The sequence below is a fragment of the Diabrotica virgifera genome, chromosome 4, assembly GCF_917563875.1.
Source record: "Diabrotica virgifera virgifera chromosome 4, PGI_DIABVI_V3a".
In the NCBI taxonomy this organism is placed as follows: Eukaryota; Metazoa; Arthropoda; class Insecta; order Coleoptera; family Chrysomelidae; genus Diabrotica; species Diabrotica virgifera.
Window position 1 is genome coordinate 215,527,670 of NC_065446.1, and position 26,168 is coordinate 215,553,837.

The window sequence follows — 26,168 nt, forward strand, 5'->3', positions numbered from 1 at the left end:
GGTTGTGCGAAAGGAGTATTAATAAATGGTGATTGGTTAAATAAAATTAGATATGCAGATGACACCATAGTTTTTACCGATAATCTGAATGATTTACAGATATTAACAAATCGTATAACAGAAGTCAGTAAAAGATACGGACTAGCTCTTAACATAAGGAAGACCAAATTTATGACAATTAGTAAAAAACCAACACTAAACGCTCAACTTAAAAAAATCAACCAACAGAATATCGAAAGAGTTGAGCAATATACATATCTGGGCACGAATTTAAATAGCCAATGGGACCACTCAACAGAAATTAAACAGCGAATAATAAAAGCGAAAGCAGCATACGTTTGAATGAGACCCATTTTCAACAGTCGAGATATATCATTAAAAACAAAATACCGTTTGTTGAAATGCTACATATTCACTATTCTGAGGACAATAACTGTTGCATCTGTGAATCGGCTCGAAGCTTTCGAAATGTGGTGTTATAGGCGCATCTTACGTATATCCTGGGTTGACCGAATTACTAATGTGGAAGTCCTGCATAGAATGGGGAATGAGTGTAAAATTCTCATAACCATCAAAACAAAACATTAGAATATCTAGGACATGTAATGAGAAATCAATAACGTTACGGCCTTCTCTAACTGATTCTCCAAGGGGAGGTAAATGGTAAAGGAGCACCGGGAAGAAGACGTATTTCTTGGATTCAAAATTTACGAAAGTGGTATAACACGACTACCACTGAACTGTTCCGCGCTGCGTTATACAGAGTCAGGATAGCCATGATGATCGCCAACATCCGGAATGGATAGGCACTTTAAGAAGAAGAGATATACAGAAGAGTGGCTGGTCTACGTCGAAATATTCTAGTTGGTTCTGATGTGTAGTCGACATTTTCGTCGATAGTTAATATATTAAATAATTATGATTTCTATAAAGGCTGATTCATGTTACACCGGGACGTGGACGGCACGACGCGCAGAACAATAGAAATCGCACGTCCTCGGCACTTCCCGGTCTCGCCTCGTTCCGCCGCAACATAAATCAGCCAATGATTTTCATATAGTACGATCCTTCAACGTAATCCGTCCCGTCCACGTCCCCGTTGTAACATAAATCCGGTTTTATGCTTACTTACTCTGTGGTCTTACAACCCTTCGTGGTTTTTAGCTGACTCGACTCTTCTCTGTCTTGATCAATCTTTATCCAGTTCTCTACGCTCATAGCTTTCAGGTCTTCTGCTATAATATTCTCTCGCCATATTTGGCATATATTGTCATAAATACATTTTAGTTGCAGAAATCTTTTCTGAAAGATTTATATTTGACAAATTTCGATGGGCTCAGAAGACAGAAAAGAGTAATTAATATGCTTTCGTTCATGGCAAGCAGAGTATACGGTGCCTTTGAACGTAACCACTTAGATCAGAACTTGTTGGTCTTAGCAATTGAGTTTGTAAACATAAATAATCACCTTCCATAATGGATGCTAATAGATTGACTCAGCGATAGTAAAGTTAACTGAATATTATTGTTATTTACCATTTTTAAAAAGTAGCCCTACTTTTGCTAGATACTAATCTACTCTTTTTATTTAGGCTACAAGACTGAGTAGAACTGCTCTAGGAGACACCCCTGGAGGAAAAGTAGTCAACCTTTTATCCAACGATGTGGCAAGATTTGAAATGGCCTCTATAATGATTCATCAAATGTGGATTGGACCTATTTCTGGAATAATTGTGATGTTCATGTTATATCAACGATCGGGATTGTCAGGGGTTGCTGGAATCTTAGTGATTGTCCTCATGGCACCACTGCAAGGTAAAATTTCAATGGTCAAAAAATATTTAGTATATATTTGATAATCATTAACTGTAGCATCTTATATTTTTAATTGTTTTGTTCCATGCCTTCTCTTCTTCTAGTTATATGTCCAAAATATCGCAGTATTTTTTGGTTGATAGTTGTGGTGAGTCTAGTTTTTATGTCAAGTTCGGCTAATACTGAATTATTTCTGCGATGTGCGGTCCATGGTATGCTCCGGTAGACCCACATTTCAAATGCCATTATACGTTTTGAATCTGCTTTTTTGATGGTCCAAGTTTCTGAAGCGTAGGTGGCGATAGGATATATCAGCGCTCGAACAAGGCGTAACTTTGTGTTTTTTGTAATGTCAGTATTCTTCCATATTTTTGTGTGTTTGGCTGTTGCCGATCTAGCGATTATGATGCGTCTACGGATCTTGTCTTCGCATCCTCCACTATTAGTAATAACGGAGGCTAAGTAGCTCACAATCTTATTGAAGGTTTTATTTATAGCAGTTTGCGGGCGACCGGTTTCGGCATTCACAACGGATATGCTATCGTCAGGCCCGTCAGAAACTGAACAAGCTAAAAATTAAATTAAACTATGTTACAATACAGTTGCCCTATAGTTTATGTTTTAAGTCTATATTCAACAGTAGGTAGTAAGTTATAGAAGGTGTTGTAAAAGCTGTTCGAATAGACCAGTCCATTCTAATCTGATGTTAACGGTCGATTCGAAAACCTTTTATAACACCTTCTGTAACTTACTACCTACTGTTAAGTATAACATAAACTTATAATCTAACATAGGGCAACTATATTGTAACGTAGTTTAATTTAATTTTTAGCTTGTTGTTCAGTTTCTGAAGGGTTTGACATACCCATTGTGAATGCCGAAAATAACAACCTTCAATAAGATTGTGAGCATTAGACTCTTTGTAACCTATAGGTACGCCAGTCAATGGGAGCAAGAATAGGATATTACCCCCGAATTCTATCCTACTGCATGGATTTTAATGAAATTTTGGTAATAGCCTCTATATATCTCCTAATTTAAAGCCTACTTTATGCCGATGTGTGCTTTTATCTTGGGGGGTGGTTCCCACCCCTTCTTAAGGGTGAAAATTTTTTTGGTTAAAATAACTACGGAATTCGCTAGAGAACCTAATTCTAAGCAAACACGGTTTTATAATTTTTTTTGAAAACTCAATACTTTTTGAGTTATTCGTGGTTGAAAATTGGCCATTTTGATTGAAACTTAACACCTTTTCGAACGGTTTTTTGCGAATACCTTAAAAACTATGCATGTAACTAAAAAACTATATAAAACATATAACACAAAAAGAGATATGGTAAGTGAAAAGTGTTTATTTTTTGGTGCATGTTCAAATTGGTGTATTCAACTTGAAATAACAGAGAAACGATCGATTTTAGGTGTATACTGCTCCCAATATCTTTTGTAGTGCTTGAGAAGACCTTTAAAATGAATAATATCAAAAGTTAAATATGTTCAAACTAAGCAAGATATGCTGCAAACAAAATTGATTAAATATGTTTTAAGAAAAAATGAGAAGTAATTTTAACCCTCATCCACCCGAATGTAAACGCATCGTTTTACTTCTACAATACCTTTTATTATAGTGTTATTTCTATGTTCAAAAAGTTAAATAGATTTAAAATGAATGGTTTTTGAAAAAAATTTTCTTAAAAATCTTCCTTTTCCTCCGTGTAACTTGAAAATGATAAGAGATACAGAAACGAAATATAAAAACGAAATGGTTATCTAAAAATCCCATTTGTGTCATATTTCGTTTTCGTTTCTCTTATCATTTTCGAGTAACATGGAGAAAAAGGAACATTTTTAAGAAAATTTAAAAATGTGCTCTATAATTTGATCTTATTTTTTTAAACCATTCATTTTAAACCAGTCCAACTTTTGAAACATAGAAATAACACTATAGTAAAAAGTATTGAAGAAGGAAAACGATGTATTTAAATAATTCTGATGGAAGAGGGGGTAAATATACTTCTTAAAATACATTAGTCATCAGTTTTTTGCAGCATATCTCGCTTAGTTTGAATGTAATCGACATTTAATATTGCACATTTTAACGGTCTTTTTAAGAACTAAAAGTCAAAAGAATTGACCGTTTCTCTATTACTTCAAGTTGAATACACCGATTTGAGCATGCACCAAAAAAACAAACTCTCCTCACCTACCATATCCTTTTTTGTATTATAACTAGAAAATCTATGAAGGAACGAATCTCTTCTGTTTTTTATAAGCTACAAAAATATTTTATATAGTTTTTTTTTGTTAGATAATAAGGTATTCGCCAAAATCCGTCCGAAAACGTGTCATTTTTCAATGAAAATGGGCAATTTTCAATTGCGAATAACTCAAAAAGTATTGAGTTTTCAAAAAATAAAACTAGAACAGTTTTTGCTTAGAATTAAGTTCTCTAGCGTATTCCGTGGCTATTTTAATCAAAAAATTTTCACCCCCGAGAAGGGGCGGGAACCACCCCCAAGTTAAAAGCGCACATTGGCATAGGGTAGACTTTATTTGTTGAGCTATTCGCTACTTACAGTAAAAATATCAAGTAAATCTATCTAGTAGGATGGAATTCGGAGGCAAATACCCTCACTGACTGCCCTACATACTAATATTTTCAATATTCCAAAAATTGATCTGTCCACTCTAGTTGGGTTCTCAATGTTTCCGCTGATATTTTCGTGGGAATTAAGTTTTCTGCTCCTGTAAATACAGGTACAACACACTGGTTGAAAGATTTCCTTTTCTAAATGGATCGAGACATTTAATCTTTCTACATAGACATATCTTTCTACAACCTTTGTCAGTTTTCTCGATTTCTATTGTCTCATTGAGACAGAAATTTGTCATCAAAGGAAAAGATACTTAGGCTTTTGTAATATGACTTTAAGGATTTTATTTCCCATTAAAATCCAGGTAAATACTGGCGAAGTGTGTGCTGGTTATTTTTATCAACTCTAATTTATTTTTATTAGTTTCCGTAGTGCTTGCTATTTATAAAAGTTCATTAATAAATGACTCTTCAAACACACCTTGTAGCCATTGGTATTTATAATTATTCAATTTATATCAATGTACCTTTTTTGTAGCTTATTCTGGTAAACTAGCTTCCAAGTACAGAAAAATGACAGCTCTAAAGACAGACGAGAGAATAAGGTTAATGGACGAAGTTGTTCTTGGAATACAAGTTATCAAAATGTATGCGTGGGAGATACCGTTCCAAAAAGTTGTTGGGTTGGCAAGAAGTGCTGAAATCAAAATAGTTAAGAAAAATGCTTACATTAGAGCTCTTTTTATGACTCTTGGTATGGTTACAACACGACTAGCTCTATTTGCAACACTATTAACAATTAGTTTATCTGGAGAGCAGATAAGTGCAGCTAAGGTAAACCTATTAAAATTTTTCGCCTTAGTTCTGTAAGGAATAAGATTATTTTAGGGTTATTAGTGTTAGCATGTAGCTATATTTTTGATTTTCCTAAGTAATAAACTTGATTGATGTAATATATTTCACGGCGTAATGGAGGGTTGAACTTGTTTTAATTTTAAAAAACTCAAACATGAAGTAAAAACCACTTCTATGTAATTGGTATATTTATTAAAAATTTTAAAAATCCCAATGGATTAAAAAAATGTGTCCAATTCAGAACGTTTTCGACCTATCAGTCCATCATCAGTGAATCTAAAATAAAATAAGTAATACACTAATAAAATTTAAAAAGATGGTTGAAATTTTAAAAGTTAAAAAATGTGGTTATGATTACTTACTCGAATACTTGCTAAATAGCCCCAGAACCAAACAATGGTTGAAATTATAATTCAATCTACACTAAGTTGTAGTGAAATTGAACAGGCTAAACGCCGACGTTAAAAGATATAACCTCCGGAAACATGATGGAACTCTACCAGGAAACTTAATCAACCATCTTAGGCCAACGTTGACTACCAAGTGTCAAAAGTTTTTAAGGAATTGTTTAGAGTGACATTGACAGTAGAGAAGAAGGTAGTCGATTTTCAAAGGTTTTAACAAAAGGTCATGATCCAAAACAGTGATAATATTATGATAAAGATTTTAATATCTGATAATGCCTAACATTTAAATCTATTGTTTTTTGAAAAGAAAATTGTGGTTTAAAAAATTTTGTAGAATATAAAATTATTTTATTTTGACTGTTTACTATAAAATTAAACTGATCAAATTTATTAAAAAGGAAGTATGAGCTGCTAGTAATAATGATAAATAAAAAAAATATTAAAACCAATAATGGTGGGAGAGGAGAAAGAATAAATTTTAAATTGGAATGCTGTTATACAAAGGAATTGCAATGTTGGCAAAATTATTTATATGTATATCGTATTGATGGTTGTATATGTAAAAGGGAATTATTTTTATTTAAATGTAAATGAAATTGTTAAAATAATGGATTGGAGTTAAGATACAGTCAAACTAACTTAATTAATTAAAGTCTTAACTCCAATCCATTATTTTAACAGTTTCATTCAGATTTGAATACAAATAATTCCCTTTTACATATACAACCACTAATAAAATATACATAAAAATAATTTTGCCAACTTGGCAATGCCTTTTTATAATAGCATTCCAATTTAAAATTTATTCTTTCTCCTCTCCCACCATCATTGGTTTTAATTTTTTTTTGTTTATCATTATTACTAGCAGCTCATACTTTCTTTTTAATAAATTTGATCAGTTTAATTTTATAGTAAACAGTCAAAATACAATAATTTTATATTCTAAAAAATTTTTTAAAACACCATTTTCTTTTCAAAAAAACAATAGATTTAAATGTTAGACATTTCCATATATTAAAATTTTTATCATAATATTATCATTGTTTTGGATCATGACATTTTGTTAAAACCTTTGAAAATCGACTACCTTCTTCTCTACTGTCAATGTCACTCCAAACAGTTCCTTACAAACTTTTGACACTTGGTAGTCAACGTTGGCCTAAGATGGTTGATTAAGTTTCCTGGTAGAGTTTCATCATGTTCCCGGAGGTTATATCTTTTAACATCGGCGTTTAGCCTGTTCAATTTCACTACAATGTAATGTAGATTGAATTATAATTTCAACCATTGTTTGGTTCTGGGGCTATTTAGAAAATATTCGAGTAAGTAATCATAACCACATTTTTTAACTTTCAACCATCTTTCAATTTTATTAGTGGGATTACTTATTCTATTTTATATTCACTGATGATGGACTGATAGGTCCAAAAACGTTCTGAATTGGACACATTTTTTCAATCCATTGGGATTTTTAAAAATTTTAATAAATATACCAATTACATAGAAGTGGTTTTTACTTCATGTTTGAGTTTTTTAACTATATGGTATACAGCCAATCTAGGGAACTACCCTTTTTAGTTTGTTTTCATTTTCTGTACGATTTATCATCAAATTTCCATGTTGCAGATATTCGTTATTTACTTAACACTTTAACACTAGAATGTCTGGCTTAGGATACCTACCTATAAAGCCGGAAGGGATCATTTTGGATTTTCTTTAATCAATTAAAACTCAATTTAAAGAAATTAAATCAACTCTAGACGGTAGAATCTAATTTTATTTTTTACTTTTATTGTTTAACACATTCGCTGCCCATCAAAAACATTCGGAACACCATACAATTTGCAGTTTTTGATATTTGCCACACGTTGCCTTGTTACAACCGTGGTAATGATTTGAAGTATGATTTCCTTTACAAAATATTTTCAACTGATATTTTTTTCGTTTTTGGATAGTAACAGTGATAGTTGTTGGTAGACCTGGTGTTGCTAGACGTAGTTACAGATTTCGGGAGACAAGGTATGGGGCCCATAATTCTTCACACAGCCGAAGAATAAACTTACGGAAACTGAGTCTACTTCCAGTTATTTCTTTATAAATAATCCATGCATTTATTGCATCCAAGTCAAGAGTATGATAAAACACGTACATAGGCCATCGTCTTGAAGTTGCTTTTGTAGTATAAAGATGCGTCATTTTGTCCTCTACACCAACAATTGCATCTTTGTGTTCACTTGTGTTCGCCGACAATTATATCTTTATTACGTAGATGATCAGTACCAGTATAAGGGTAACCATTTACAATAAACATACATAAATATAATTTTACCCATTCGACCGGAATTTGAAAGAAAGGATCGTCTAATTTACCAGAAAACGATAATAACTTACACGGGGCCAATTTGGCCCCTTTAGTCTTCTATGGTATATTTGTTAAAAAAAACATTAAATAAATTTAGTAAACAATATTTTTTTGTTTTAAATAAGGCTTTGTATCAAAATATTAAAAGTCATAAAATATGAAAATTATATTGCCTCAAATAAAAAAACCTCAGTAACTTTAAATTGCAACAGGGGCCAAATTGGCCCCTCCGGCTTTCTAGTGTTAATGTCACCAGATACTGATATGTTTATAATTTTATAAGCATTCCTGGTTATCACCTCTGTTCAATTTTCACATGTAAAAAAATATTATATTTTTTTCTGTGTTAAATCTGTAATTACAAAGCCGACCTTGTCCTGTCCAGTACTGCTTAATTCATCCCCACTTAATGCCATCCCTTCCAATAGACAATATTTGGACATTTGCGAAATTGTGAGAGAAAAAATAATGTCTTCCAATAGCACCCACCTGAGGGTCAACAACGATCTCTTTTCACCTCTGCCCGCTGAAGGGGTGAACAGCCTTTCTTTTGCGCTAAAACGAACATCATAATTAGAAATCTTTCTCTATCATGTGTTAGCTTTCGTTTTGGCTACATATATCCGCTAAATAGTTTAAGACAATAATTAGATAGTCAATAACCCTTAACTGATACGAACAATCAAAAGTCGTGCACGGAGAGTTAATTTGCGAGTGTTACGCCATACGTGAGTTCGCGGTAGTTCAAACGCGAGACACGTGAAACGTGGAACAGCCAATTCGTGTGTGACCGGCATTAGTGCTCGAGACAAAAAGCGCGACAAGGCTTCACAGAAATTTGTTAAGACTTTTTATATACATATTTGTATTGTCTATTGATAAACTATTATATATTCCCACTTGAACCTAGCAAACCTCATACAGTCCATACCTACCCCCTGAGATTACATTTATAATTTCACATACATATGTAAAAGCTTTATCTTACAACCTCTTTTTCACTACAGACACCTTTTCTATCTAAATGGCGTTCTATCCATCACCAGATAATTGTGTGATGCGGCAACCGTAAGTGGGTCTCAGCTTACTGTACAACTTATTTCCAATTACTGGGTCTTTCTTCAATCTGTAGTGAAACCAGGTTTTCAACTTTTGCAGATCTTATTGTATGTTGTCTTTTCGTCTTCGATTCCAAGTAACCTATTTTCTGTGGGAACCGCAGAACAAACAGTTTAAAATATTTATCGTTATTTTAAACTGTTTGTCCTTTTGTTTGGTGTCTGTTATTGTATTATCATAATTGTATGTGAGCATTTACGACCTTCCTAGATGTGCTGGATAGCCTCCTATTTTTTGACGAAATGTCCCGGGAAATGCTCGCAGAGCTAAAGTACTTAGATAATAAAGAACTGTGCTCGATAATATCTGCCTTGTATTTGTTAAACTCATATATTTATATTCAAGCATTCGACCGTATCTTATTTTATATTATTAATTATCTGCCAGCAATGTACAAGGGACTAACAATTAGTATTAGGACAGGTGTGGGAGATACTGATAAATTTCATATGAAAGTAGGATTGCACCAAAGCTCAGTGCTTAGTCCTTATTTATTCTCATTAGTTCTAGATGAGATAACAGCGAAACTACAGAGCAACATTCCCTGGTGCCTAATATACATATGCTGGTGATGTGGTGTTGGTGGAAAATATTGAAGGCAACTTAGAATAAAAACTGGAACAGTGAAAAAAGCTCTTGAAACAACAGGTTTCAAGCATAGGACAAAGTATTTAGAATGTTCGTTTAGAGATGGAGTTACTATAAATAGAACGATATCTTTGAATGGTGAAATGATTGTGAAAAGTGAGAATGTTAGTTACCTAGGATCGGTATTACATATTAATGGGGAAATAGATGGAGATGCATACAAGAGAATTAGGGTTGGATAGATGAAATCGAAGAAAGCGAGTAGAAGGAAGTGTTGTGTGAAAGAAAAATTCTAATGAAGCTGAAGGGAAAATTCTATAGAACAGACATAAGACCAGACCAGATTAGACAACCGATGGACAAAAGGTATCGTCGAGCGGAGGCCACGAAAAGAAGCACTACGGAGCAAAGGACGCCCACTAAACAGAAGTACCCACGATATGAAGCATGTCCTAGAACCTAGGTCCAGTAGTGGACGCGTTCGGGTTGGTGATAATGATGACGACCGACTATAATCTACGGAACTGAATGTTGGGCAGTTAAAAAGAAAGAGAAACAACGAGTCATGTAGACGAAATGAAAATTCTTAGATGGATGAGTGGAGTCACAAAAAAGGATACAATTAGGAAAGAGTATATTAAGAAAAGCCTAGGGATGGCACCAAATGATGACAAAATGTTGGAACATAGCTTAAGATGGTTTGGTCATGTTCAACATCGAGACGCGAATCACCCAATACGAAGAGTTGCTGAACTGTAGGTTCAGAAGAAGAGAGCACCAAAGAAGAGTGGAAGACCAAAGAAGAACTGGGTGGGACCCTTAGGCAGGACATATCGGTAAAGGGGATTAATGTTGATATAACCCTAGATAGAAACGTATAAAGAAATCTAAATTAAGTAAGTTCTGAACATGGAACATTATCACTGTTAATTACTTGTCACCACTACAGTGGCATCAGCAATGTTATGTTAGATTTCCTGTTATTTATAAACAACATACCGACGGGATTTTGGCAAAACATCGTAAGCATCAATTTTCCAAAAATGGGATTTTTATCTTAAATTGTTCCTTACGATAGTCTACAGCTAATTCAAAATTATTTTTCCCATAATAACATCCTAAATCTTAAGTGTCTAGAATTGAATTTAATTTTTATCGTAACCACCGCATTTCAAGCACATTTTGTGCCTTTGGTATAGTAAACGGCAGGGTAGTACCGACAGATTATAGTAAGCAACATAAATCTTGTCAGTTACGTTTGCATGTTTTGCCGCTTACGATAAGATTCAATAACCAACATGACCGTTAGGAGGATTACTCAGTGTTATCTTAAATGTGTTAGAACTCAGTCAGTGCAAATTTTTTTATCGGCTAGAACAATTTACAATGAAAATAGTGGTAGTTTTGAGAAATCCTCTTGTTCAAGAGATGCCGTAAGATAGTTTATTGTCTTTTTAATAGAATTTTAAGTCTAATTTACTAATTTGGTAATGACACAACCTATATTTTTTAGTTGTTCTTGTGCAAATATCATAAATATTATATTTGCAATAAAAATATATCAACTTGTAGTAAGTTCCCTGAAACCTGACACAACTGTAGGGGAGTCAATATAGAAAGAATATTGAAACATAGTTTTTAATTTCAAACAACTTTCGATATTGATAAAGCTACTTTACTCTTGAACAAGAGTCATATTTTTTGACATACCTCGTATGAAATTAATAATATTAATATCTGATAGTTTTTTTAAACTGATAATAAAAAGTTATCAATAGGTTCCAAGTTACGCAGGCGTACTATAAGAGCTCAAAAAAGCTTGTTATTAAATGTATTTTAGGTAAGTTGTACAGAAAAAGGTTTTTATGACTTTGTACAAACAGTTTTTTAATTGATATTTTTGGGTTATTGTATTACATTTTTTTATCTTTCTTAATTTTCTCAAAAAGAAGTGGCTTATTTCATGTCCAAAGCAACATAGTTAGTGTATTTTAAAGATTACATCTTAAACTTTAAAAAACACCTATAAAATTGTAATATCTGTCCAAACTTGAGTAATACCCTCTTAAGGTGGTAGTAATTCTGTAAAACTACGAAGTTTTTAAAAATTACATTTTTTGGGACGTGTCGTATCATTTGAATTAAATTTTTGAGATTTTTTGAATAGCACATCATTTAGTAGTGTCACAGATTAATATACGTATTAAATTTTATTTTTCTTTGTCGATTTTTATTAATAATATTTTTTCTGTTAAGATACTTACGTTATTTATGAAATAGATTGATACCTTGAAACTATTGTATGTTTATCTTAAGCGACAAGTTTCAACTAAAATTTACACAGATAAGGTCTGACGAAGTATCGTATGTTACATAATTTAATAAAAGGATGTTATATTACAGTTTTTTTTCTTGAAATATTATTTTTTTATGTACTAATTTATCTCAATTGCAAAATTTTAATTATATTATCCAAAAAGTCGGTAGAAGAAAAAGTCGTTTCCTGTAAAATGTGCGTTTTGTCGGTTACGATGTTTTGTCAAAAACCCATCGATATTATTAATAATCTAACTTTTTCTTCTCTTTTTCTCTCTCTCTCACTCTCTCTCTCTCTCTATTTCTCTCTATCTCTCTTTCTCTCGCTCCATTCAATGGCCCTACAGCCTAAATCGAGCATTGACCTCGACCAAACTATTCCTCCAACCTTCCCGATCCTACGCCGATCTTCTCCAAGTCATTCTCTAGCAAATTTCGCATCCGCCGCAGATTCATCCTCCCACCTTTTCCGTAATCTTCCTTTTGACCCTACCCCCTGTATTTTACTACCTAGGGCCCTTTTCATCAATCTTTAGGTCTTCATTCTGAGATTTCTGATCCTAAGATCGGTGTCTCTATAAACCAATATCAATAATTTAACTGGTAAAATAAGAACACTCGTCTTATTATCTTACAGCTCAGGCAGAGCATATACCTAGTATACGGTGATCAAACAGGTTATTGTTGACTTAATTTTATACATGAGCATATTTGGCTATGCTCATGGGTTCTTTTGGTTTATTTATATTCAGATGTAGGACCGAATTGATTACACTTGAGCTGAGTCCAATATTTTAACCTATACTAAAGGACACATCTTATGGAAAATATAATGTCACTCAAATGAAATAAAATTTACATGAATAGATGCGTCCTGAAATTTCAATAATTTGATACCATTGCGCCAACTCTGAATTTTGCTTAATTAGGGCGTTAATTGTAATTAAAGTTTATCGAAATCGCATTTTGAAGTCCATAAAACTGGCATGCATAAATAATATTAGTCTAGTGGCTATTGAATACAGTCTATTCGACACTAGCTTAAGCCGATTAGAGGCGGTACAACTAACCAAATTAATTATACCTACTTTATTATCAACAATAATAGGAAAGATAAGAGTAAGCATCTGCCTTAATCAATCAAAAATATTTAAGGAGTAAGCGAATCACAAGATCTTTTTTCTCTGTTTGACACACGTACATTCCTATTTGATTTTAGATTTATTTTTATCAATTTACGTTCTTGTTAATCAAAATACAGAGTTGGCTCAATGGTATCAAATTATTGAAATTTCAGGACGCATCTATTCATGTAAATTTTATTTCATTTGAGTGACATTATATTTTCCATAAGATGTGTGCGGTGTCCTTTACAATCAAGATGCAGTAGACCAAGACACGTTAAATGCTACTAGAAGCACTACCAAATCATAATTTACAATGTGTATACTTTGGAAATCCCAAATAATGATTTCCAAAGTTTATACATTGTAAATTATGATTCGGGAGTGCTCCTAGTAGCATTTAACGTAAGCAAGCAAGCATAGTAATTTAACCCAGCCTGAGAGACTTGCTCACCCCTAGAGAATGACATTCGGGTGATACAATTCATTGGGGTGAGGAGGATTAACTCCTGTAAGCAGGAATCACTCCACCCCGCTTTAATGCTCCAGACCATCCACTTACCCCCCGATAGCTCTCTGATGCGCTATAGGGGCTCTCAATCAGCAAAGTGCTTATCATATGGTAGTCTTGGGTACACGGACTCCCATATGAAATCCTACCCCGATCAATGCAGGCCAGCGTGAGGCGCTCTATTCCCGCTATTTCTAGTGACTTATCTTCGATCTGTTTTGCTTTCTCGGGCTCTGAGTCCCCGCTCTGGGCTATGTCCAGTTCGGTGACTCGGCGCTCGAGGATGTGGGCCCCTCATGCCCGTTTTTTGGGTTTTGTTACTAATATTTTTCTTCTGTCTTTTACCTATTGTTAATATTTTATTGATTTGTTTAGTGGCTGAAGCCGTTTTTAAGTTTTTTGTATATATTTTTTTTGAGGGATGTCTGAAACATATAAAAATCAACATTAATAAATATAATGAGATGCCAAAGGTGAGCAAGTTGTCTTCTTTTGATAGAGCTACGATTATCTAGCTTTTATTATATATTTACTAATATTTGCTGTTTGGGTCTCCTGTGTTTCCATCTATTGTACACATCATACCTTAATATCTCTTGCAGGATCCGGTTTGGGTGGTCTTCTAGCTCAGCAAATTTTGTTCTGGCTTTTTCCTCCATAATATCCAGTACTCTTATTTGTTTTAGGTCTCTAAATAAGAACCGTTCGGCGACGTATCTGGGCACGTTTGCAGCTTCTCTGCTCTGAGGCAGTTGTTGTGTGCCGCTTGTATTTTCTTTTTGTTACTTTGACTTGTGTGACCCCATGCAAGAGATGCGTATGTAATTATTGGCAGTATAATGCTATTTATTAGTCTTAATTTTGTTTTCATAGCTAATTTGCTTCTTCTTCCTGTGAATCCTCTTATTGCTAGCATTTAACGTGTCTTGGTTTGTTTATTTCTACTGCATCTTGATTGTAAATTTAGTATAGTAATGAATTATTGAATTATACAAAATATGATTCAATACATGAAATGATTTAAAATATGGTATATGCATACTAAAATAATATTTAATATATTATTGCTAGTATGTAAATCATTACACATTGTTCCTTTTCAATATAAATTAACATCAAGATATGAATATATGAATTTTTTGTGATGGATATTCTTGGGTTAACGTTGATGTCATGTAATCGAATGAACTATTTTTCAATAAACTCGTCCCAGCAACGCAACTCATAAATATTGACAATATCATTTTAAAGTCTTCTACTTTAAAATGTACAGTGCTAGTCAAAAGTCCGTACCCCCCCTCGTATCTTTTGAACGGTTATACTTATAATAGTGAAATTTGGAGGAAGGAAATAAACGGATGTAGGCGTCTTAACTAGTCATGACAGGTGACGTAATAGTGACAGATGACGTTGCAGCGCCACCATGTCAGATAATTTTAAATGGGACCTTATGGCAAGTGATACCTCGTTTGAAAGGTATTGAAAATACCTATTTAGTCATACTAATTTTGTTTGAGTTTAAGCTAATTTTGATGAATAAATGATATAATATAAAATTTGAGTTTCACATTTAATTAACCCGCCGTTACACGCGTCTTCTATTGTGACGTGGTTGCACGCGTATGAGCGTCGCCCTCACCTACATAAATTCGACTTATTTCGAGGAAGAATGAATGTCAACATGTATAAATATAAAATGGGTTGTACTCACATATTATAGAAAGTCTCGTAAACCATTTTTTTTATTAATTTAACAAAACAAAAGTAAAAATAATATAGATCAAAAGCAAGTTTTCTTAATTTTCAATTTCAGCAAGCCACTGAAGAAATGAACGTTCTTTAAGCGAATTAATTTTACTAAAAATACAAATTAAAATTAACAACTGTTCTGAAGCTATTTCTTTGTGGCATTTATGTAATTAATTAACTATTAATATTTTGTATTTTGATAACGACGTCCGAGGTGGAATTCGAAAAGTCAATAAAATCAATTTTTCAAGTTAAATTGTGGCTTATTTCCCAATTAGAATAGGTAAATTTAAAAATGGGTTCTTAACCAGTGGCGCACCTAGAATTTTCCTCTGGGGGGGGGCTGCTTGGGCACCGAAAGTTTTTTGTATTATTTGTGAAAGACAAGTTACATTTTCCTACTTTCTTTTATATATATTTCTATATGCTTTGGGTGGGATTTTAACCCCCAAACCCCCCCTCGGTGTGCCACTGTTCCTAACCTAATCCAAACAATAATATTTTAATTAAACCTACCTAAATATTAAATAAAAACCTAAAAGTTTCTTTGAGATAATAGAAACGTGATTTCACTGTGATTGCACGCGCAGTGAGGAATTCCCTCACTTTAAGAGGGATGTCTCTCCTTTCAACTATCACACAGCACACTGACCGCCTGAAATATTCTATGAACTTTTTCATACCCTCTCATGAACCATGCTAAAGGCATTCCTGGGTGCTTAAGGTTATCGTATTAGTTTACACAATTTTATTGGTTATAAACAAATATGGTGAGGGATTCCCTCATAGCGCGTGTAATGGCGGGTTAATAAAAATTTAAACCTCAGCCTATGATTACTTGTCAAAAGGGTTGACGTTGACGTAAAAACTATTAGAGAACTGAAAAACGTGAACTTTTTTGACAAAAAGAACATAGGCGGACATTTGAATTTTTATTAATTAAACGCGAAACTACAATTTTATATTTATTTCATTTATTCACCAAAATCAAAATCAATTTATATCCAAAAAAATTAGTATGACTGAATAGGTATTTTGAATATCTTTCAAACGAGGTATCACTTGCCATAAGGTCCCATTTAAAATTATCGGTCACAGTGGCTCTGTAACGTCATCTGTCACTATTTTGTCACCTGTCATGACTAGTTAAGAAGCTTACGTCCGTTTATTTCCTTCCTCCAAATTTCACTATTATAGGTATAACGGCTCAAAAGATACGAGGGGGGGTACGGACTTTTGACTAGCACTGTATAATATATGTCTGAATTGCCGATATAAATGAGTCAGATTAAATTAAATTATTAGAAGATTTTTAACTAAGCAACAACATTGTTGTTTAATTTATTAATATTTTGTATTTTGACAACGACGTCCGATCTGGACATCCAAACGTTAATAAAATATTTTTTTTAAATTGCGGCTTATTTCCCATTTAGAATGGTTAATTACAAAAATGACACAAATAAATAGCTTCAGAACCACTTCTAGATATATGTACTACAAATTAATAATATAATAATTTATATTAAATTTTAGGTATTCGTATTAATGTCATATTTTAACCTCTTGTCTTCAACGCTTAGTGGAATTTTCGTCAGAGGAATTACAGAGTTAGCTGAGTTACACACATCAATAAAACGTTTACAGGAATTTTTAGAAAATGATGAATACAAATACCAACAACAAAATAAAATTATAAGCCAAAAAAATGAGAATTCGAAGTCTGCTATAAATGTTGAGAACCTAACCGCGAGATGGAATTCTTCAAGCAGTGATTGTACACTGTATGATATTAATTTAGAGGTGGGCACAGGAAAACTTATAGCTGTTATTGGACCAGTTGGAGCTGGGAAGAGTTCATTACTACAAGCTTTATTGGGTAAGTCTAAAGAAAGATATTATATTAATTTATTACTCATTTTACCTACCACATGGGTAAAACACAGAGATGTTATAAATTAAAATTAAACTCATGTTACATGTGTTCGATATGAATTTACTTCAGTGCCAAAAATCTCCACTGGGACGCAATTCAGCAACATTTCTTAAACAAACTGAAAAGTCTCAGACGCAGAATCCACTATTATAACAAAACTTTAAATGGTAAATAGTTATCTAAATCTGAAACTTTTCTTGTTGGAAGTTCTTTCTGGTACATCCTTAATCTGCGACTTTTACAATAATTTATAACACAGTAGACGACAAATATTGAAAGCAAAAAGGACTCTACTATATGCGGTCACATTCCGTTTTCATTCGTCTAGGAAAAGGACAGAACGAAACTTCCTAGTATTCAAATCTGAGTAAAGGCAGTAAAGTAAAAGGTGGTTTTTGCTTGTATTCGATTCAGAAGGATGCACAATCCCTTGACAGCTGTTTCTGCCTTATAGACTTCCTCAGCAGAGCAACGTGCACACCTCTGAATTAAAAACCAGCTAGCCCATCTATTTAAGGGAAATTTCAAAGATAATTGAAATCCCCATTGGGACGCAATTCAGCGACATCTCTTAAACAAACTGAAAATTCTCAGATGCAGAATTCACCATTAAATATAGTAAAAATTAAAATGGTAAATAGTTATTTAAATCTGAAACTTTTCTTGTTGGATGTGCTTTCTGGTACATCCTTAAAATCTGCGACTTTATAAGACTATAAGACTAACAATTTATAAGACAGCAGACGACGAATATAGAAAACAAAATGGACTCTACTATATCCTCTACTATGTCCTCTTCTTAGACGAATGAAAACGAAATGTGACTGCATATAGTAGAGTTCTTTTTGTTTCCTGTATTCGTCGTCTGTTGTCTTATAAATTGTAAAAGTCGCAGATTAAGGATGTACCAGAAAGAACTTCCAACCAGAAAAGTTTCAGATTTAAATGACTATTTACCATTTTAATTTTTATTATAATGGTGAATTCTGCATCTGAAACTTTTCAGTTTGTTTAAGAGATGTCGCTGAATTGCGTCCCAATGGGGATTTCAATGGTCTTTGAAATTTCCCTTAAATAGATGGACTGGCTGGTTTTCGCTTCAGAGGTGTGCACGCTACTCTGCTGAGGAAGCCTTCTTCTTCTTAAGGTGCCTATCCGTTCCGTATGTTGGCGATCAGCATGGCTATCCTAACTTTGCTTGCTGCTATTCTGAATAGTCCGGTTGTCGATGTATTAAACCACTTTCTCAGGTTTTGAAGCCAAGATATTCTTCTTCTCCCTTTACAACTCGAAGTTTTATTTCCGGAGAAATAAAACTTCTAATGAGACAAAGTTTCTGGATGTGCCTTCATGGTTTCTATTACACGCAAACCAAGCAAATCTTGAATTATCGAAGACACGAGATCTCTCATTTGCACCTCACGTCGTGTCTATTCAACGTGGCACAATTCCAATGAAAACTTGGTCTCGATACTCTCGATATTTCAGTAATTCAATAAAATTGTGTTTTGACCAGGAAAGTTTTGGAGTAGTTCTGATTGCTTCCAATATATATATATATATATATATATATATATATATATATATATATATATATATATATATATATATATATATATATATATATATATATATATATATATATATATATATATGAAAAGAGAAAATAATTATTCTCTTGGTAGCCCGGCGAATAGCAAAATCAAGCTTTATAACAATAAAGCTATGAAAGGCGATGTAACGGAATCCTTTTTCCGACAATACATCATGCAAACACCGTTTGGGCTAACCAATTCGTCTCTTACTGGAGAATACAGTAAAATGAAAAATAGATAATTGCATTTCAGTTAGATTCGGACCCCACCGGTGCCCCGACTAGTTTCGACTCATGTCAAGTCGTCATCAGGAGACACTAGGTAGGTGTTCGAAGCTAACTGATTTGCCGCTATTACTTCGTGAATTTATAAACTAAATCCACCAGAGTATACTTAGTACGACCTCTATATGTGAAAAGAGAAAATAATTATTCTCTTGGTAGCCCGGCGAATAGCAAAATCAAGCTTTATAACAATAAAGCTATGAAAGGCGATGTAACGGAATCCTTTTTCCGACAATACATCATGCAAACACCGTTTGGGCTAACCAATTCGTCTCTTACTGGAGAATACAGTAAAAACGAATTGGTTAGCCCAAACGGTGTTTGCATGATGTATTGTCGGAAAAAGGATTCCGTTACATCGCCTTTCATAGCTTTATTGTTATAAAGCTTGATTTTGCTATTCGCCGGGCTACCAAGAGAATAATTATTTTCTCTTTTCACATATAGAGGTCGTACTAAGTATACTCTGGTGGATTTAGTTTATAAATTCACGAAGTAATAGCGGCAAATCAGTTAGCTTCGAACACCTACCTAGTGTCTCCTGATGACGACTTGACATGAGTCGAAACTAGTCGGGGCACCGGTGGGGTTCGAATCTAACTAAAATGCAATTATCTATTTTTCATTTTACTGTATTCTCCAGTAAGAGACGAATTGGTTAGCCCAAACGGTGTTTGCATGATGTATTGTCGGAAAAAGGATTCCGTTACATCGCCTTTCATAGCTTTATTGTTAAAAAACTTGACTTTGCTATTCGCCGGGCTACCAAGAGAATAATTATTTTCTCTTTTCACATATAGAGGTCGTACTAAGTATACTCTGGTAGATTTAGTTTATAAATTCACGAAGTAATAGCGGCAAATCAGTTAGCTTCGAACACCTACCTAGTGTCTCCTGATGACGACTTGACATGAGTCGAAACTAGTCGGGGCACCGGTGGGGTTCGAATCTAACTGAAATGCAATTATCTATTTTTCATTTTACTGTATTCTCCAGTAAGAGACGAATTGGTTAGCCCAAACGGTGTTTGCATGATGTATTGTCGGAAAAAGGATTCCGTTACATCGCCTTTCATAGCTTTATTGTTAAAAAACTTGACTTTGCTATTCGCCGGGCTACCAAGAGAATAATTATTTTCTCTTTTCACATATAGAGGTCGTACTAAGTATACTCTGGTAGATTTAGTTTATAAATTCACGAAGTAATAGCGGCAAATCAGTTAGCTTCGAACACCTACCTAGTGTCTCCTGATGACGACTTGACATGAGTCGAAACTAGTCGGGGCACCGGTGGGGTTCGAATCTAACTGAAATGCAATTATCTATTTTTCATTTTACTGTATTCTCCAGTAAGAGACGAATTGGTTAGCCCAAACGGTGTTTGCATGATGTATTGTCGGAAAAAGGATTCCGTTACATCGCCTTTCATAGCTTTATTGTTATAAAGCTTGATTTTGCTATTCGCCGGGCTACCAAGAGAATAATTATTTTCTCTTTTCACATATAGGGGTCGTACTAAGTATACTCTGGTGGATTTAGTTTATAAATTCACGAAGTAATAGCGGCAAATCAGTTAGCTTCGAACACCTACCTAGTGTCTCCTGATGACGACTTGACATGAGTCGAAACTAGTCGGGGCACCGGTGGGGTTCGAATCTAACTGAAATGCAATTATCTATTTTTCATTTTACTGTATTCTCCAGTAAGAGACGAATTGGTTAGCCCAAACGGTGTTTGCATGATGTATTGTCGGAAAAAGGATTCCGTTACATCGCCTTTCATAGCTTTATTGTTATAAAGCTTGATTTTGCTATTCGCCGGGCTACCAAGAGAATAATTATTTTCTCTTTTCACATATAGAGGTCGTACTAAGTATACTCTGGTGGATTTAGTTTATAAATTCACGAAGTAATAGCAGCAAATCAGTTAGCTTCGAACACCTACCTAGTGTCTCCTGATGACGACTTGACATGAGTCGAAACTAGTCGGGGCACCGGTGGGGTTCGAATCTAACTGAAATGCAATTATCTATTTTTCATTTTACTGTATTCTCCAGTAAGAGACGAATTGGTTAGCCCAAACGGTGTTTGCATGATGTATTGTCGGAAAAAGGATTCCGTTACATCGCCTTTCATAGCTTTATTGTTATAAAGCTTGATTTTGCTATTCGCCGGGCTACCAAGAGAATAATTATTTTCTCTTTTCACATATAGAGGTCGTACTAAGTATACTCTGGTGGATTTAGTTTATAAATTCACTAAGTAATAGCGGCAAATCAGTTAGCTTCGAACACCTACCTAGTGTCTCCTGATGACGACTTGACATGAGTCGAAACTAGTCGGGGCACCGGTGGGGTTCGAATCTAACTGAAATGCAATTATCTATTTTTCATATATATATATATATATATATATATATATGTATTTTGGGCTGCTGAATCCGAATATGATGTTTGCGGACAAAATTTCGTGACGGAGCATAGAAAAAATCGCGAAAAAAGCGTAAAATTTCTTCTTTTTATCGCTTTTTTGCTAATATCTCGAAAACTGTTAACTTTCAGTAAATAATCTGTTCACAAAAATTAAAGTTCTTAAAATTTTCTACAAACATCAGTATTTACTTTCATCTTAAAAAGAACCGTTTGCTCTAATATGCAAGCTGAAAATTGCCAATTTTTAACCGTTTCGGCAAAACCCATTTTTTACTATTCCAAAACATTTAATAAATTTCTTCTAGTTTTCTGCACAAATAATAAATATTAGTTGATTTTGTATGTCTCTTGTGACAGCTTCCATGAATCCATTACTTCTTAAGAGGCCGGGAATGTCTCTGCTTTTCGCTTAGAGCCACAGAAGATCAGGCACAGATGGAGTCACAGTTTCAGTGAGTGTGACATTGCCTTCGGATCTATTATCTTGAGTTCCGATAAACCTTGAGGTTTTATCCTTTTAAAATGAATTAGTTGAACAGCTCCCTGATTTCCATAAACCCCAGGCGCGGGTTTCGTTTTTAACCGAGGAATGGATTGGTTAGGAGCTACTGCATGTTTTGGTTCAATACGAGAAATGCCACCTATGACGTGAAAAGTGTGGTCTCTGTCGATTGTATGTATGTTAAAATCAGCGTTATTGTACACCTGCTGTGTAAAGTACGGCAAGTCAATTTTCCGCGGATCGCCTGCGAATACTGACACTTCCAGGCGAACAGCTTCTGTATACGATGAACAAAACCCCAAAGAGGAAATTACATCAACCTATTTTCTTAAGCCGTGCTTTTTGTAGAGAAAACGGCCAACCCTGCAAGGAATGGTGAGACGAATTATATGAGCCTTACTGCCGCTACAAGACTTTGAGCAAGCGCGTTGCTTGTCTGGAAGTGTCAGGAATCGCAGGCGATCCGCAGAAAATTAACCAGCCGTACTTTAAACAACAAGTATACGATAAGGCTGATTTTAACGTACATACAATCGACGGATTCCACACTTTTTACGTCATGGGTGGCATTTGTTGTATTGCACCAAAACATGCAGTAGCTCCTAACCAGTCCATTACTCGGTTAAAAACTAAACCCGCGCCTGAGGTTTATGAAAGTCAGGGAGCTTTTCAACTAATACATTTTGAAAGGATAAAAGCTCAAGGCTTATAAGAAATCCAGATAACATATCCGAAGGGAATGTTCACACCAACTGAAACTGTGACTGCATTTGTGCCTGTTCTTCTGTGGCTCTAAGTTAAAAGCAGAGATATTCCCGGCCTCTTAGGGTGGAATGGATTGATGGAAGCTGTCACAAAAGACATACCATATTCATATTATGAACTAACATTTATTATTATGTGTACAGAAAATTAGGAGAAATTTATCAACTGACAGCATTCTAATAAAAAATAAAGTTTTGGAATGTAAAAAGTGGGTTTTGCCGAGACCGTTAAAAATTGGCAATTTTCAACTTGCACTTTAGACCGAACGGTTCGTCTGAATAAAAAAGTATATAGTGATATTTGTAGAGAATTGTAAGTACTATAATTTCTGTTTACAGACTATTTACTAAAAGTTAATAGTTTTCCAGGTTTTAGCAAAAAAGCGGGAAAAAGCAGAAATTTCTCGTTTTTTTCGCGATTTTTTCAATATTCTGTCAAGAAATTTTGCCCGCAAACCTCATATTCAGATTCAGCAGCCCAAAATACATATATAATGAAAGAAATCAGAACTACCCCAAAACTTTCCCACTAGGGAGCTCGTAGAGTACAAATTGACTGAATGACAGTTGGTTCAGAGAGTGCCATAAACACCCTTACTAGTTTAATTATCATTAATCATCAGAGAGGGCATATATGGTTATATCTGAACAAACTGAGACAAACCAAGCCTCCTAGTACGCAATCAGGACAAAATAACTCGATATAGAAGCCGTAGCGACATCTGCCTAATTTCCCAATTTCATTCCGGAGAAATAAAACTTCTAACGCGACTACGTTTCTAGTTAAGCCTTCGTGGTTTATATTACTTGCAAATCAAGCGAATGTTGAATTAAAGAAGACACGGGGAGGTCTATAATGTGCACCTCACTTCCTGTCTATTCGACGTGGCAAAATTCCAACGAAAACTTGGTCTCGATACTCAGTTAGGAGTAAAACTAATACAGAAGAATTCACCGTGAAACCAAATCAAGAGACGTATTATATTTCAACTAAAAAGAGGTAGTTCCCTGGGTTGGCTGTACACCATAGAGTTAAACAAACTCTAACATGAAGTAAAATCACTTCTATATAATAGGTATATTTAATAAAATCTTTAAAAATCCCAATGGATTGAATAAAATATGAAATGAATGTCGACTCGATTCAAGTTCTCTGCTGTCTGAATAAAATATGTCCATTCAGAACGTTTTCGGACCTATCAGTCCATCATCAGTGAATCTAAAATAGAATAAGTAATCCCACTATTAAAATTGAAAAGATGGTTGAAATTTTGAAAGTTAAAAATTGTGGTTATTATTATTTATTCAAATACTTGCTAAATAGCCCCAGAACCAAACAATGGTTGTAATTATAATTCAATCTACATTATGATGTTGTAATATTGAATAGGCTAAACGCCGATGCTCTGGGTGAAACATGGGGTAACATGGTGAAACTCTAAACGAGAACCTTAACCAACCATCTTGGGCCAACGATGTCTACCAAGTGTCAAAGGTTTGTAAGGAACTACTGGAAGTGAAATTGACAGTAAAGGAAGAAGGTAGTCGATTTTCAAAAGTTTTATCAAAAGGTCCTGATCCAAAACAATGATATTGTGAAGATTTTAATATCTGAAAATATCTATCATTTAAATCTATTGTTTTTTTTTAAGAAAAGACAAATCTGTTTTACAAATTTTAAAATATAAAATTATTTTTATTTAACTGTTGACAACAAATTGACTATAAAATTAAACTGATCAAATATTATTTTTTCTCCTATTATATTGACTATATCTTAACTCCAATTTATTATTTTAACAATTTTCATTCACATTTAAATAATAATTTTCCTTCTACATATACAGCCACCAATACATTATTTACATAAAGTTTGCCAACATGGTAATTTCTCTGTATAATAGTATTCCAATTCAAAATTTAATTTTTTTCTCATCTCTCGCCACCATCTGATTTATCTTCATGTTTATCATTATTATTAATCAGCTTACATTCTTCCTTTTTAATTAATTTGATTAGTTTAATTTTATATTCAATTTGTAGTTAACAGTTAAATAAAAATAATTTTATATTTTAAATTTTGTAAAACACATTTGTCTTATTTAAAAAAAACAATAGATTTAAATAATGAATATTTTCAAATATTAAAATCTTTACCATATCATTGTTTTGGATCATGACCTTTTGTTAAAACTTTTGAAAATCGACTACCTTCTTCCTTTACTGTCAATGTCACTTCAAGTAGTTCCTTACAAAACTTGTGACATTTTGTAGACATCGTTAGCCCAATATGCTTGGTAAAAGTTCTCGTTTAGAGTTTCACCATGTTCCCAGATGTTATATCGATTAACGTTACAAAATCATAATGTAGATTGAATTATAATTACAACCATTATTTGTAAGTAATCATAGCCACAATAACTTTCAAAATTTCAACCATCTTTTCAATTTTAATAGTGGGATTACTTATTCGCTTTTAGATTCACTGATGATCTGACTGCCTCCCTTTTTTAACCTGGAGTAAATGGGTATGAGTGTGAGTGTGAATTGATGAATGTATGAATGATTGGTGTTATTCGTATTTGCCAACTGGTTCTGTTTTGCTAGTTCCATCGTAGATGGGGGCCCACTGGTCGTCCAGCCCGCACATGGGTTGCGCGTGGACGGTCGCTTCACCGGCCGGTCTGGCGCAAGGCTTGTGTGGGAGGGGGGAGCGGGAGGCCATCCAATCCATGGAATGCACGCGAAGAGTGCCAGAGGGGAGTTAGGAGTAAGGTCGACGCGTCAGACATGCTCGCTAAGAGCGGTTCCAGACTCGTCGGCTGGCGAAAGAGGGGGTGGGTTTTAGTCGGTAGTCAAGATGAAGTAGGACGGACTGAATCCGACACACCTGGAACACCTTCCCAGACGGTATTGCGAAGATTCCCACCTCCCCAAAAAAAAAAGATTCACTGATGATGACTGATAGGTCCAAAAACGTTCTGAATGAACATATTTTATTCAATCCATTGGGATTTTTTAAGATTTTATTTAATATACCTATTACGTAGAAGTGGTTTTACTTCATGTTAGAGTTTATTATCTCTCTGATTATTTCTAATGAGAATGAAACTAGTAAGGGTGTTTATGGCACTCTCTGAACGAACTGAAATATAATACGTCGCCTGTTTTCGTTTCAATGTGAATTCTTCTAATCTATATTTACCTTATGAAGTTGAATCA

The 26,168-nt window shown here is 34.1% G+C and overlaps 1 protein-coding gene across 1 annotated transcript in view; it reads left to right on the plus strand.

The window, feature by feature from the left end:
- LOC114336774 (ATP-binding cassette sub-family C member 4) overlaps positions 1-26,168 on the plus strand; it is a 100,045-nt gene that overhangs the window by 21,733 nt on the left and 52,144 nt on the right. Inside the window, exons 5-7 of the mRNA XM_028287151.2 lie at positions 1,592-1,814; positions 4,943-5,238; positions 16,972-17,314. Of these exons, the coding sequence (XP_028142952.1) occupies positions 1,592-1,814; positions 4,943-5,238; positions 16,972-17,314 (862 nt within the window). The remainder of the gene's footprint in view (positions 1-1,591; positions 1,815-4,942; positions 5,239-16,971; positions 17,315-26,168) is intronic.